Source organism: Somniosus microcephalus, chromosome 2 (genome assembly GCF_052327205.1).
Source record: "Somniosus microcephalus isolate GS21.2 chromosome 2, FLI_Smic_1.0, whole genome shotgun sequence".
Classification (NCBI taxonomy): domain Eukaryota; kingdom Metazoa; phylum Chordata; class Chondrichthyes; order Squaliformes; family Somniosidae; genus Somniosus; species Somniosus microcephalus.
In genome coordinates this window covers 136,554,212-136,570,487 of record NC_140988.1, presented here as the reverse complement: position 1 = coordinate 136,570,487, position 16,276 = coordinate 136,554,212, and the positions used below count along the sequence as shown (strand labels likewise).

Here is a 16,276-nt window from a genome sequence, read left to right as displayed (position 1 = left end):
CCGCACCCGGGCTTATTAGGCACACCATGCCTTTTGCCCTGGACAGAGTAAGGTTTAAACTATTGATCTGCTTCTGACAGGGGCTGTGATCTCCCGCCTCAAACCCCCTAGTGCTTGCTATCTTGTAAGCTGCCTGTACATCTCTCAACCTCTCCTCCTGTTCTTTTACTTGCCTGGCAAGGCGGGCGTTCTCTTCCCACAACACTAGTTCACTGTTTTTAGCTTCAGTGACCTGACACCAAAAGTATTCCTGTCTGTTTCTATGTTTCTCTACTATCTGCATCTTTTCCTGGTTTTGGGAGGTTAGTTCTGCTAACAACCTTTCCCCTGCTAGAGCCCTTGCTTGAGACAGTTGAGCTGATTCCTGCCGCTCTTCTGTTAGTGCCTCAATGCGCTTATCTAAAAGCTGGATCTGTCGCTGGGGGCAGGCCAACCATATGGCCTGCTCCACTGACTTTTTATGATCTTTGCTCTCAGTCCATTTGGCTGCAGCGTCCATCGGATGCTCAGTGCGCAACAGATTGAGCACCCATTTCTTTGTTATATTTACTTTCTTCAACACATAAGAGGAAATCCTCTCTTCCATCTTAGTTCTCTCCTCAAAAACAGTGCCTACTGCATCACATCCCTTTTGCCAAGCTCCTGCCGCGGTCGCCATTATGTAGGGGGTGGTGTTTGGGGTCAGCTTCACCTCTAACTTATGAACAGTTCAAATTGCTCCCACTCCCTTGGTTCTAGACCTTGGACTTATTTGGGGGTTGTGATAAAAGTGCAGCAGACAAACTGATTTTGGTGCAAGAACTTTGATTTTTATTTGAGAAAGAAAATACAACACAATAATAACACTCTAGTAAAATGGGGAAACACATTGAAATACACGAGGGAAAAATCACAGTAGACAAATCTCTCACCCCTCCCAATCCCACCTTACTAGCTAAGTTAGGCACTAAAGCACCAGGGATAATGCTCACCAAAACGACTTCTTGACAGTTGAGCTGGTTCACGATTTAGGGGTTCACTAGATGTGTCGGTTGGGGCTTGCCATACCCCGGATGCGGTAGAGGACTTCACCTGCGTAGCTGGTCAGTCTTCGCAAGTCCACTGATACGTTAGGGTGCGTATTGGATCTATCAGATGAGAACCCAATTTTCTTTAGCTAGAAATAGGGCCTAGAGTCTTTTGGATAAAATCTTACACAGGGGTAAGTCAGAATAGATTGTAGGATGGAAAAACTTGCAGAATCTTCGGTTTCTTCCAAGTTGGTTTTTCGTTGGTCGCGGTGGCCCAGTATTACCCGGTTGGCTGTGGGTGATATTCGGTTGGTTGTTTCGTGGGGTCCTTGGTGCCGCGAGGTGTCCGTTGGTGTGCTACTTCTTCAAGAGAAAACTGCTTCGAGATGTTTGCTCCTCGACCTCGATGTTGCTCGGTGATGGATCTCCTTAAACTTGGAACTGTTGCTGTTTCCTGAGTGATGTTTCTGTACTGAACTGTGCTCCGCCTTGTTGAACTTGAACTTACTGTTTAACTGTTGAACAGGCCCCCAATTATACAAAACGAGGCCTGCTAATCTGCATGCCAAATCTGTTCAAGTCTTTTGTTAGATTTTGGCGGGCTCGTTAATATTAAGTTGTGTAAATTGTTTAAGCGGTTTTGAGATGGCTTCCTGAGTTGTTGAAGTAGTTAAAAATGTGAGACGTAGTTTCGGGATGGTTTTACTTAGCTATTGAGCTCTTATCTAATTGTAGTGAATTGTCCTCAAGCTTTGAGTTTCCTGTGGGGCCTGAGATTCTTTGTAGGTTGGCTAAGTAATTTGGTTTAAGCATGATTTTGATGGGTTCTGTGAGGCTGTTCTTTCGTGGGTCTTATTGTCAGCATGTAAATCTCTTGATAGGGGCTGAGTGATGTTTACAGTTCCCCCAGACAGTTTGATTACCTCGAATACTCAAACTGGCTACTGCATAGGTAGATCCCAAATTCTTTGTTGCAGCCTTTTTCTCAAAACATGCCTGAACATGTCCTTTTAAAATGCCAAGTCTGATTTCTGCTCTTGAATCTCCTTTTTAGGCCCAACATGTCCTTTTATCACTCCTGAAGTTTTTAGCAGAGGTCCAAAATCACTTTAATATGGTTTTTCTTTCGTAATGGGGGATCTGTAAATTTTGAGAATCCTACAGCAGTTAACAAGCTGTTAACTGCCTTAAGTACCTCTCCCGCTGCTTGGTGGCGGGTCCGATTGGGACTCCCCGAGCCGGCACTTGGCAAATTTGCATGGAGGCAGGTTGACGGCGTGGTCGGAACCCGCCATCAATCAAAATAAATTTAATCTCTGACTCGCCTCCAAACCCACCCTCTGAGCGCTGGAAAAATTGCGGCCTATGTGTATGTGCACTGATGGGGCAATAGTGTCCTCACAACAGAGAGATTACTCTCGACCTCTATAGTCTGACTCACTCAAGAGACACTCTGATCTCCTTTAATATTATCAATTTAAGATGGAGTGTTGGAAAAAAAATAAAATTACTTTAATAAAAAATGAGAAATTCGCTTTCTCTATGCCTAACATCCATTCAGCCAGGCAACCAGCCAAGGCTGGGTTCTCCAAAGATGGATTCTCCACTTTACCCATCCCCATATCTTCTCCTAAAGACCATCATTGCAGCAATGGAGGGAGTAAAACTCAGGTGTATAATAATCCACAGCTCTCAACTGACTGCCATCAATATATGGAGTAGTGGGTTCTCCAAATCATTCTAAAGCTTTCTTGGAATTATGTCTACAATCTACAAGCCAAATCTTAGCCTTTGTATTGTTGGGTGTAATTGTTCTCCTGAGTCATTTGGTTAATGTGCTATTTCACATCCTATTCTCATCCATAAATACATCTGTTCAATCTAGCAGTAGTTTCAGCAAGAAGTCATTAAGTTCCCTTTTCCCAAATAATAGCTTGCTTCTCTCTATTTTGAAATGGCTTATTTCTTAAAATATGAATATCTTCCTTTTGTACTAAACCATTACATTATGATATTTCAGTGTAAGTGGGAATAGGGAAGGATACTTAGTATGCTTGATACAATGGAATGCCTGGAACTTCTGTGGGGTTCTTCCAATTTTCTGTCATAACGTCAATGGAAGATTGGCAGAACCCACCGGAGAAACTGTGTAAATGGCTAAATATATCCATTTATGCTGTTTCTCTGGGGCTTCCACTGATCATCCACCTTAGTTACAGCAGGAGAATCCTGTGGAAATATTCCCCAAACAGTTCAAACTATCACTAATTTAATCCCACCCTCCTCCCTCCATAAATTCCAGCTTGGTACTGCTCTAACTCTCACTTGTCTGTCATCCCCATTCTCAATAACCTATACTGTTAATTTTAACATCTTCGTTGTTGTCTATAATTTCCTCCTAGGTCCTGCCCCACTCTGCCTCTGCAAGCTCCTCCATCCCTATAACCTCCCTCAAATGTTCTGCTGTTCTGTTTCTGGACTCCTGTTATTGTCCTTTCCCCTTGCTCCAATAACCAAGTTTTCAATCACCCTTCCTAATCTCTCTCTTCATGCTCAGTGTCCATGTCCTTACACCCATCTGGAAAGAGCCTCAGGATGTTTTGTTACATTAAAGGCGCTATATAAATTCAGGTTGCTGTTGTAATAGTGCTTTGTTAGGTTAAGCTATGCTAATAATATTTCAGCTTTAGTTGATTGCTGTTCTGTTTGCCATATAATGAGCTATTCCATTCCTTTACCACAATTACATGTACATTAATGCATCATTTTGATGTGCACTGTTGTTACAGTTTCAGGTTTTTAGCAATATCTTCTTCATGATCTTAATGATCTAACAACAGTTTCGGTAAATGAACCTTGTTTTCTGTGATCAGAAGCTGCAGCTTTTCTGTATTATGACCTCATAATGATGCGTATCCATGGAACTAACAATTTCCCCTTTGCACTAATTTGCTTACTACAATTAATGTAGACTTGAGCTACACTACCACATTTCCTTTGAAATGGTAGCGATTATCACAAAAAAGCATGGTAATCTATAAAGCAGAGTCTGTGACATATACAGAAGCCTTTTTTTCAATCATCCACCAATCATGTTTCTTTCATGGTATAATCTTTAACCAAACCGATGGCAGATACCACATTCAAGCCTCTTCCCATGGTCTGGGCCTCAGCTAGCCACTAATAGTCCATGTGAGAGAGTGTTGCTTGTTAACATTCCTCTGATTTTTCCTACAGATACCTTTGGGAGAAACACGTCAGCTGTTGTCAGCTCCCATGCTATAGTGCAAATGTGTGGCAATACTGAGCCACCTCACACACAATGTTTCTTTACTCATAGAAATCTTGGAATAAAGTTTCCAAGTGTAATAACGTCATTCTTTATTATTTCAGTATACAAAGATTAATATTTAACCTTGATATTAACTGAAAACTGTTAAGTGCTTTGGAAGCCATTGTCTTGCTTATCAGTGAACACATGTTTGGATTGCTGTGGTTCTCATAGTTCAGCCTTGGACTGGTTTCAGATTTATATAACACTGAAAGGCATCCAAGTTATTTAGTTCTGTGATGTTTGTAATTATACTGATAATTTTACTCATATAGTATCTAACACCTATGATTTGCACAGCATTGAGGCAGGACTTCTCAAAAAGGTCCTTGCAAAGTTTCAAAGCTTTTGAAAGAGGATTGTTTTAGCAGCTTTTCCTTTTCGTTTTCATTTACACTGTCATAGTTATGCTGTGATGGTGCAAGTTATTTAATGTCACCAAAATGTAGGAATTTGAGCAAGAATAACAATCCTTTATAAATAAGCACCTCTGATGGAAATAAGATAATACGGTTGTCATTAACATGGAGAATATTTCACTGCTACGATGGTTAGCTGGCTGAGAAAGGTTGGGAGGGACTGCAGTGGATGTTAGATATATAATAGAAACTATCTATACTGAACGGCCCCAAATGAATGTGGTTTATGAAACAAAACTTAATCTAAAAGGATCTTGCAGATTGTGTGCAGTACCTATTTGTTGAGCACTTCAGCTATGTACATAATAGATACAATCACACAAACAATACTCCAGATGTAATTATACAATCTAAATTGTTCTTAAACTGACAGTTCCACAGAGGCACAATATGGTGGAGCATCGGAGCATGGTGGTGGGGTTATTTGGATATTGGCTTGATCCCCAAATTCACTGAGATACTGATCTCAGGTATACTGGCGTGGGGAGGTACTGAGCAGTTGACAGGTGCTCCACCACAGAGAAGGAGACAAAATCTGAGGGAGGAGTTTCAGGCTAGTCTTGTACGTTACAAGATAGGTGCTTTAAGAGCAGAGACCTGGAAGTGAGTCAGTCACATGCTCTCTTGGCCATCAGTTGGATCTATTGAGATTAGAAGGGAAAGAAAACAGGAAAAAAATAAAGTTTAAGTTTACCTTTAAAAATCAATAGTGTCTGGTAATAGTATACAGAAATGTTCAAGAAACATATAATCTTTTCAATGTGTTAGCATTAATACAGACAGTAACCGATATCCACAGCCCCACAGCATTAAACATGTATTTGTTCAGTGGTGCAAAACAAGATTATGCACTGCCTCGTGGATGTTTAAGTTTAAATGCATTGTTATTATGCTGGAACACAAGGGAGGAACAGCCCACACACATTGCCGTTGTTAAACATGCCCTTTCTATAAGATTGCATTTTTTTTCTGAAAAATGGTTATTATGAGCACAAATGTCACATTGGCCCCTTGCCTGGTCAGAGAAAGGAATATCAATACTGACAGTTTTAATTATTAGCCAGCAGAGAACTGGGTGGTCGAGTAGTGTTAGTTTGCAATCCTTTCACCTCTGGGATCTGAGTTAAATTCAGCTTAGGTTTGGGATAAAAGTCTCCTCTCTCTGTTGGTTCCAAAGATCTGATAGACAAGTAGTTGTGTTACTGGACCAGCAATCCAGAAGTACTGAGCTCAACTCCCACTATGGCAAGTTCTGAAATTGAATTCAATAAATCTAGTCATTTGTGGGCTAGCACAAGAAAAATAATCATGAAATAAATGTCAATAATAATAAAATCAGACAGACCTAATGGCAATGACCCAGGCATCGTATCACCATTAGACTAAGGTAATCTCAGCCCTGCATTATCCTCCTCACCAACATCTGGGGATTGCTGTCCAAGTTGGGAGAACGGTCACACAGACTAGTCAAGCAACAGCCTGATATCGTTGTACTCATGGAACAATATATATTACCCAAGATCCCCGGGTTCTCCATCACCACTCTTGGGCATGTCCTATTGCACTGGCAGGATTGACTTACCAGAGGTAGGGGCACAGTGATATACAATTGGGTGGGAATGGCTCTAGTAGTCCTCAACATTGACTCTGGACCACACAATGTCTCATAGCTTCAAATCAAAGGAAATCTGCTAATCACCATCTACCACCCCTCTTCATGAGCCCAATCAGTACTCCTCCATTTGAACATCACTTGGAGGAAGATCTGAGAGAAGCAAGGGCACAGAATGTCCTCTGGATGGGGGATATCAATGTTCACCTTCAAGAGTGGCTCAGTAATAACACCACTGACTGAGCTGGCCATGTTTGAAGGGCATTGCTGCTAGATTGGACCTGTGCCAGGTGGTGAGGAACCAACACAATGAAGTAACCTACTTGACCTCATCCACACCAACCTACCTGGCAGAAATACATCTATCCTAAATAACATTGGTAGAAGGGACCACTGCACAGTCCTTGTGAAGACAAAGTCTCATTTCCACCATGTAATGTGGCACTACCACTGTGCTAAGTGGGACAAACTAGGGATAGATCAAGCAGCCAAAAACTGGACATCACTGAAATGCTGTGGTTCATCAACAGCAGAATTTTATACCACCACAGTCTGTGTAATCTCATGGCCTGCCACATCACTAACTGTTTGATCATTGTCTAGCCAGGAGACCAGCCCTGGTTCAATGAGAGGTGTTTAAGGCATGCCAGGAACAGCACCAGGCATATCTTAGAATCAGGAATAAACCTAGTGAAGGCTAAACACATGGTATAAACACATGGCTCACTGTACGCTAAACACCGAAAGCAGCAGACCATAGACAGAGATAATTAGTCTCACAACAAATGGATCAGAGCATCTAGTCAAGAATGGTGCTGGATAACCAAGTAACTAACAGGATGAGACTCCATGAACATCTCCATCCATGATGGAGCCCAGTTTGTGAGCGCAAGAGCACAAGACTCAAGTGTTTGAAAGCATCTTCCACCAAAAGTGCTGCGTGGATGATCCTACTCGGCATGCTCCTGAGATCCCCATCATCATAGATGCCACCAATTTGGTTCACTTCACTTGATATTAAGAAGCAGCTGAGTGCACTGGACACAGGAACGTCTACATGCCCTGATAGTTCCTGGCAGTAGTGCTGAAGACCTGTACACCAGAGCTAACCATTCCCTCTAGACAAGGTCTTCCAGTGTAGCTTTGACAATGGCAACTACCCAACAATGTGGAAGATTGCCCAGGTATGTCCTGTTCACAAAATTACAGGATAAATCTAACGTGGCAAATTACCATCCTACAGCTTCCTCCCAATCATCAGTAAAGTGATGGAAGGAGTCAGCATTAATGCCATCAACCAAAACATACTCACCAATAACCTGCTCACTGATGTTCAGTTCAGTTTCCAAATCTTGTCATAGTCTTGATCCAGCCATAGACGCAAGAGTTGAAAGCCAAAGGGGAAGTTAGAGCAGCTGGCCTGACACACAAAGGTAGCATTCATCCAAGTATAGCATCAAGGAAGCTTAGCAAAACTGAAGTTAATTGGGGTCAAAGGGAGAACCCTTCAGTGGTTGGAGTCATACCTGACATAAAGAAAGATTGCTGTGGTTGTTGGAAACCAGTCATCACAGCCCAGAACATCTCTGCATGAATTCCTCAGGGAAATTTCTATGGCCCAGCCATCTTCAGTTGCTTCATCAATGACCTTCTCTCTGTCATAAGGTCAGTATTGAGGTTGTTTGCTTTTGATTCCACAGTGTTCAGCTCCATTCACAACTTCACTAATAATGTCAGCCTACAGCTGGGCCTGGGCTAGGTAGTGACCATTTTAAGTTGGAGACAGCCCAGCCACCTTCCATGACCTTAACAGTACCCACCATTAACATTTAAGGGATCACCGCTGACCAGAAGCATAACTGGACCAGTGATATCTATACTGTTGCTGCAAGAGCAGGGAAGAGGTTGGATACTCTGCAGTAAGTGGCTTGCATCCTGACCCTTCAAAGTCTCTCACCATATAAAAGTCAGATGGCTGGGCTGTCTCTAATTTAAGATGGTCATCACCTAGCACTTATGTGGCACAAATGTTACATGTCACCTGTTAGCACAAGCCTGGATGTTATCCTGGTTCAGCTGTAGGCTAACATTGTAGCCTGCATTATGCTCAAATCAGGCACGTGATGTAATACTCACCTGGATGGTTGCAACTGCAACAACACCATTCAGGACAGAACAATTAGCTTGATCGGTGATCCTACCACAGGGCTCAATAACCACCACTGGCACACTGTGGCTGCAGTATGTATGATCTATAGGATGCACTGCAGCAATTATATTGACAGCAATTCCCTCCTCTGAGACCTCTACCACTTAAGAGGACAAGAGCAGCAATGTCATGAGAACACCTTCACCTGCAAACTCTTCAAGTCTCTCACCATCCTGACTTGGACATATATTGCTATTCCTTCATTGCTGGTTTGGGAGGTGCTGTCAAAGAAGCCACTACCTTATCAGGGCAACTAGGAATGGCCAATAATTGTGGCCTTGCCAGCATCATCCAAATCCTGAGAACAAACAAAAAAATTATGTTACACACGTTTGATCTGTCTAAAACAATTCCTTAGAATTTGCTATTATTTATTTTTTATTCATTCCTGGGATGTGGGTGTCGCTAGCAAGGCCAGCATTTATTGCCCATCCCTAATTGCCCTTGAGAAGGTGGTGGTGAGCCACCTTCTTGAACCCCCGCAGTCCCTGTGGTGAAGGTACACAGTGCTGTTTGGGAGGGAGTTCCAGGATTTTGACCCAGCGACGATGAAGGAACAGCAATATATTTCCAAGTCAGGATGGTGTGTGACTTGGAGGAGAACCTGGAGGTGATGGTGCTCCCATGTGTCTGCTGCCCTTGTCCTTCTAGGTGGTAGAGGTTGCAGCTTTGGGAGGTGCTGTCAAAGAAGCCTTGGCGAGTTGCTACAGTGCATCTTGTAGATGGTACATACTGCAGTCACGGTGCGCCGGTGGTGGAGGGAGTGAATGTTTAAGGTAGTTGATGGGGTGCCAATCAAGCGGGTTGCTTTTTCCTGGATGGTGTCGAGCTTCTTGAGTATTGTTGGAGCTGCACTCATCCAGGCAAGTGGAGAGTATTCCATCACACTTCTGACTTGTGCTTTGTAGATGGTGGAAAGGCATTGGAGAATCAGGAGGTGAGACACTCGCTGCAGAATACCCAGCCTCTGACCTGCTCTTCTAGCCACAGTATTTATGTGGCGCCCATGAACAATAATGACCCAGTGGCTGTTCAGCATACCTATCTGGTACCCTATGATACCCCACAGCTCAGAGGCCTGGTGAAACATATTCCCCTGCTCTCCGAAAAGGGAGACCTCTCAGTGCACTTCCAAGGGATAGAACAGGCAGCTTGTGCTAACGGCTGTGATGACAAAGAGAAAGCCAAAATGTTGCTTTTCTCTGTAGACAGTAAGCTCTATCAGACCCTTTCAGATGAGGCTAATAGAGGGCAGAAGGGTTTTGAGGACCTAAAGGAGGAAATACTGGAAGCCATGGGTGCGAACGACAGCAGTCCATTCGATCGCATAGGGAAAACACTGCAGAAGGAAGGGGAGACCCCATAGGCATTTGCAGACAGGCTGTGGCCAGTCTGCAACAGCGCGTGTATGGGGGGACAAAATAGGGCACACCTGAACCAACGGCAGCGGATCCAATGGCTTCGTTGCCTGGTGTCCAATTGCCTGCCCCAGATAAAAGCAAAGGCTGATACTTGGTTTGACCACTGAGACCCCCTAGCAACCGAAGAGACTGTAATCTGGCAGCTCACGGTAGCATATAGGAATGGTAGGAATAGTGGGACCCCCCAGCAAAAGGGTATGGTCCACGAGGTTAAACCTGGGGCTCAATACAAGAAAGAGTGGCGCCAGGAGGGGAGCCGTCCTTCCCAGAACAAGGTCACTTGTTACAGGTGCGGGGAGGAGGGCCACTGGCGCAGGGATTGTATAAAGCCTGGGAGAGATGATAAAGTCAGGACCCCCGCAGCCCCAACTCAGAAGGCAGAGACAGAAACTCCTCCCGATACAGTCGAGTCCGCCATGGAGTCGATAAAATCTTTCCTCAGGGCCAATCAGGGAAAGGTAGCAGCCATCAGTGGTGCTGCAGCCCCCTCGCCCACCTTTGCCTCCCCACAATGACTGGAGCCCACGCAGCCTGTCCATCTGTGTAATCTCTGGTACGATGAATGGAAGAGACCGCTCGTACAGGTGGAGGTAGAGAAGGTTACAGAAGGTTACCTGACCATGGTAAAGGATAGCAAACTGAGAAAAACTTTGACAATGTACAGACTTAGTGAACATAACCTGGCAATCGAAAAAGGTAGACACAGACAGACCCGGCTACCAAGAGAGGACAGGATATGCTCTCACTGCAGTCAGGGAGTGGTGGAGACAGAGATGCACTTCCTCACAGCTTGTAGAAAATATCAGGGCATAAGGGAGAATTTCTACCCAAAATTCACAAAAATATGCCCGGAATTCAGAAATTTGAATGACGACCAAAAACTCCCATACCTACTAGGGGAAGAGAGAAATTGCATAACACTAGCGGCACACTGTGTTACAGCTTGCCATAAACAGAGGGACAACCAGTAAATATAAGAAAAGAGTATATATAAATTATATGAAAGTATATATTTATACACTCAGGGATATATCTGTTTATACACTGTATGGATAGATCTGTATTTTTGTGAACAAACATGAATGTTTTCCGATGCTTTGGCAACATAAGATGTAACTTGTCATGCCAATAAAGCGATTTGAATTGAATTGAATTGAATTGACTTATCTATTAGATACGGGGGCATCATGCACTGTGATCCATATGGATAATCCCACCACCTCACCTCTGTCTAACGGGGTTCCATACATACTATCGGGATTCACCGGTCAGGAGCAGGTGGGGGTATACTCCAGACCCCTCTCAGTCCGTCTGGGCATGCTCCAAACTAAGTGGATGTGCATCCTGGCAAAGTGGAATAAGGAGGAAGGAAAGGGAATCCTAGGAGCCGACTTCCTGGTGGGCCACGGGATCCTTGTGGATCTCCGCAACCATTGCCTTTGGGGGGCTAGCACAGACAGGGAAGAAGGTGTAGTGGTCATCCCGGCCAAGGAGGGTAAAGGGACCTTGTGTACTGTGAAGCCCAAAGAAGGTTACGACCTCGGGCTCATGGTAAATGGTGTCCCGGAGGCACTGCAGGCAGTCGTGCAGGCAAACCTCACAGCCTTTGCCACCCATAAACACGACTGTGGGAGGATCACAGGGTTTGAGGTTAAAATAGACGGGGACCCCATGGCCCGACCACAGAAGCAGTACAATTTCCCCAAGGAGGCAGAACCCGACATGGAGGCACCCATCAGCTCCTTAGTTAAACAGGGAGTGTTGAGGCCCATAGCCACACATGTTAATTCTCCACTTTGGCCGGTTAGGAAACCGGGCAATTCATGGAGAGCCACGGTGGACTATCGGGTGCTTAACAGCAATATCCCCGCGTGTGCCCCCACAGTAGAAGCAGCGGCTAACCTTATTAGCAGTATTCCAGCATCCGCGAACACATTCACGGTGCTGGACATTTCGAATGGGTTCTGGTCCATCCCTTTAAAACGGGAGGACCAATATAAGTTTGCCTTCACCTTTAAGGGACAGCAGTATACCTGGACCTGTCTGCCACAGGGTTTCCACAACAGCCCCAGCACCTTCCACCAATGCATGAAGGATAGTTTAAAAGAGTTCAGTCAGCCCACTCAGTTACTGCAGTATGTGGATGACCTGCTCTTATTTACCGACTCGGTCAGGGAGCATGGCCCACTGCTGGCTGAGCTGCTGGAGCTGCTGCAGAGAAAGGGGTTTAAAGTCAACCCCAAGAAGGCGCAGATTGGTCAGCAAGAAGTTAAATCCCTGGGTCTGACTGTCCGCACAGGAGAGAGGGCCATAGATCAGGCAGCAGACAGCATGGGGAAGCAACATCGGAATAGCCGGCTGCTGCTCGAGCCTAGCAAGAGCCACCAGTGGGAGATAGGAGACCTAGTGATGGTAAGAAACTATGACCGGGTGGGAAGTTTAGAGCCACTCTACATGGGACCCTATAGTATAGTTGATAGGACCAGCCCTATGGTCTATGCACAAAGTGGTTCCACGCCAACCAATGTAAATTGTATAACTCTGACCATACAAGTTCAAGTTCACAGGCTGTAAAGACAGGCACTGTGGCTTGTTTCAAGGGAAAAGTTGCCCGGCCCACCAATTGGGACACTTCCCCGCCCCAGTGGGACCTAAGTTTTGGCCAAAGTTTAAATTTGAACCAGTTATCTAGTTCAGAAACAGAGAAACAGCCGCCTGAGAGTAGAAATCTGCAGGCTGCTGCGAGTTCATTCACAGAAAATCGCTTGGGGGGCTCCAGGGAGGAGCCGCCCTGTGAAGAGACTGCCCGCGCATGTGCAATCGCTGGTCTGGAGACAGGAATTCCCCAGTCTTTTGAACAAGGGGTTCGCGCAGGCACAGTCGCGCGCCTGAGGGGAGAGGTTTCCCAACACCAGGTTCGCGCAGGCGCAGTCGCGCACCTGAGGGGAGAGGTTTCCCAACACCAGGTTCGCGCAGGCGCAGTCGCGCGCCTGAGGGGAGAGGTTTCCCAACAAGGGGTTCGCGCAGGCACAGTCGCGCACCTGAGGGGAGAGGTTTCCCAACAAGGGGTTCGCGCAGGCACAGTCACGCACCTGACGGGAGAGGTTTCCCAACACCAGGTTCGCGCAGGCACAGTCGCGCGCCTGAGGGGAGAGGTTTCCCAACACCAGGTTTGCGCAGGCGCAGTCACGCGCCTGAGGGGAGAGGTTTCCCAACACCAGGTTCGCGCAGGCGCAGTCGCGCGCCTGAGGGGAGAGGTTTCCCAACACCAGGTTCACGCAGGCACAGTCGCGCACCTGAGGGGAGAGGTTTCCCAACACCAGGTTCGCGCAGGCGCAGTCGCGCGCCTGAGGGGAGAGGTTTCCCAACACCAGGTTCACGCAGGCGCAGTCGCGCGCCTGAGGGGAGAGGTTTCCCAACACCAGGTTCGCGCAGGCGCAGTCGCGCGCCTGAGGGGAGAGGTTTCCCAACACCAGGTTCACGCAGGCACAGTCACGCGCCTGAGGGGAGAGGTTTCCCAACAAGGGGTTTGCGCAGGCACAGTCGCGCGCCTGAGGGGAGAGGTTTCCCAACACCAGGTTCGCGCAGGCGCAGTCGCGCGCCTGAGGGGAGAGGTTTCCCAACACCAGGTTCACGCAGGCGCAGTCGCGCGCCTGAGGGGAGAGGTTTCCCAACACCAGGTTCGCGCAGGCGCAGTCGCGCGCCTGAGGGGAGAGGTTTCCCAACACCAGGTTCACGCAGGCACAGTCACGCGCCTGAGGGGAGAGGTTTCCCAACAAGGGGTTCGCGCAGGCACAGTCACGCGCCTGAGGGGAGAGGTTTCCCAACAAGGGGTTCGCGCAGGCACAGTCGCGCACCTGAGGGGAGAGGTTTCCCAACACCAGGTTCGCGCAGGCACAGTCGCGCACCTGAGGGGAGAGGTTTCCCAACACCAGGTTTGCGCAGGCACAGTCGCGCACCTGAGGGGAGAGGTTTCCCAACACCAGGTTCGCGCAGGCACAGTCGCGCACCTGAGGGGAGAGGTTTCCCAACACCAGGTTCACGCAGGCACAGTCGCGCACCTGAGGGGAGAGTTTTCCCAACACCAGGTTCGCGCAGGCACAGTCGCGCACCTGAGGGGAGAGTTTTCCCAACACCAGGTTCGCACAGGCACAGTCGTGCACCTGAGGGGAGAGGTTTCCCAACAAGGGGTTCGCGCAGGCACAGTCGTGCGCCTGAGGGGAGAGTTTTCCCAACACCAGGTTTGCGCAGGCACAGTCGTGCACCTGAGGGGAGAGGTTTCCCAACAAGGGGTTCGCGCAGGCACAGTCGCGCGCCTGAGGGGAGAGTTTTCCCAACACCAGGTTCACGCAGGCACAGTCGTGCACCTGAGGGGAGAGGTTTCCCAACACCAGGTTTGCGCAGGCACAGTCGCGCACCTGAGGGGAGAGGTTTGCCAACACCAGGTTCGCGCAGGGACAGTCGTGCACCTGAGGGGAGAGGTTTCCCAACACCAGGTTCGCGCAGGCGCAGTCGCGCACCTGAGGGGAGAGGTTTCCCAACACCAGGTTCACGCAGGCACAGTCGTGCACCTGAGGGGAGAGGTTTCCCAACACCAGGTTCGCGCAGGCGCAGTCACGCACCTGAGGGGAGAGGTTTCCCAACACCAGGTTCGCGCAGGCACAGTCGCACACCTGAGGGGAGAGGTTTCCCAACACCAGGTTCGCGCAGGCACAGTCGCGCACCTGAGGGGAGAGGTTTCCCAACACCAGGTTTGCGCAGGCACAGTCGCGCGCCTGAGGGGAGAGGTTTCCCAACACCAGGTTCGCGCAGGCACAGTCGCGCACCTGAGGGGAGAGGTTTCCCAACACCAGGTTCGCGCAGGCACAGTCGTGCACCTGAGGGGAGAGGTTTCCCAACAAGGGGTTCGCGCAGGCACAGTCGTGCACCTGAGGGGAGAGGTTTCCCAACACCAGGTTTGCGCAGGCACAGTCGCGCACCTGAGGGGAGAGGTTTCCCAACACCAGGTTTGCGCAGGCACAGTCGTGCACCTGAGGGGAGAGGTTTCCCAACAAGGGGTTCGCGCAGGCACAGTCGCGCGCCTGAGGGGAGAGTTTTCCCAACACCAGGTTCACGCAGGCACAGTCGTGCACCTGAGGGGAGAGGTTTCCCAACACCAGGTTTGCGCAGGTGCAGTCGCGCGCCTGAGGGGAGAGGTTTCCCAACAAGGGGTTCGCGCAGGCACAGTCACGCACCTGACGGGAGAGGTTTCCCAACAAGGGGTTCGCGCAGGCACAGTCGCGCACCTGAGGGGAGAGGTTTCCCAACACCAGGTTTGCGCAGGTGCAGTCGCGCGCCTGAGGGGAGAGGTTTCCCAACACCAGGTTCGCGCAGGCGCAGTTCCCCAGCCCATGACCCCAGTGGCTCCTCTTCAGTTTTCCCGCACAGGTGCAGTCGCCTGTTTGAATACAGAGGTTTCACAGCCTCTGCCGTGGGACTCCGGGGAGGAGGTTCGCGCAGACGCAGTCGCCTGTTTAAAGGGACAAGCTTCCCAGCCCACTTCTAGAGTAGTTCCCCCTATGGTGTGGGACTCTGGGGAGGAAGGGATAGCAATTCCTCTTGCAGCGGACAAATGGGAGGAGCTGGTACCAGGTTTTGGACCTGAGGAGGAAGATTTTCAGCCATCAGCAGCGGGTGGTGAAGGAATACCTGCCCCCAGTACAGGAGTGGGTAGCGAAAAGGAGACAAACCCGGAGTACCGGCAGACTGCCAGGTATATTAAACAGTGTGGGTTGTTTGCATCAGGGGGAGAAGGTTCCCAGCCAGCTAGGGCCGTGACCCAGGCTCAGGGTCCATCAGCCAAAGTTTCCCCCACAGAGACACCCCTCAGAAGGTCTCTTTGGGTGCCCCAGCCCAAGAAAGCATGGTCACCCACTTTACAGTGGAGTAGGGCGGTCTCCCGAACCAGGGAGAAGCCAAAGGGCAGAGGTCCCCAATCAGCAGCCATAAGCTGCGAGGGACCAGAAGCTGGAATCAGTGCAGCTTCGCGGCAGGCAGCAGCAATCTGCGACAGTGACACCAAAGATTAGCCTGGCCATCCGGAGACGGGCGGCACTTGTATTATAGCTTTGTGTTAAGTTACCAATGTTTACAGCTTGCTTTTAAGGTTTTTAAATTGTAAGTTTAGAATTTACTAGTTTTGGGTTTATTTAAAGTTTAAGTTTACAAGTGTGCCAAATGCTTGTGTTTTGGTCTGAGGCCGAGGGACCCGACCATGTCTCCACCTAAGGCAGCA

General features: G+C 48.2%; 1 protein-coding gene across 1 annotated transcript in view; it reads right to left on the bottom strand.

Annotated features, from left to right (window-relative positions):
* The window catches only part of LOC147122969 (uncharacterized), a 55,616-nt gene that overhangs the window by 33,375 nt on the left and 5,965 nt on the right, over positions 1-16,276 (bottom strand). The window contains exon 2 of the mRNA XM_085965121.1: positions 972-15,439. Coding sequence (XP_085821247.1) covers positions 12,750-15,439 — 2,690 coding nt within the window. The 3' untranslated portion in view covers positions 972-12,749. The remainder of the gene's footprint in view (positions 1-971; positions 15,440-16,276) is intronic.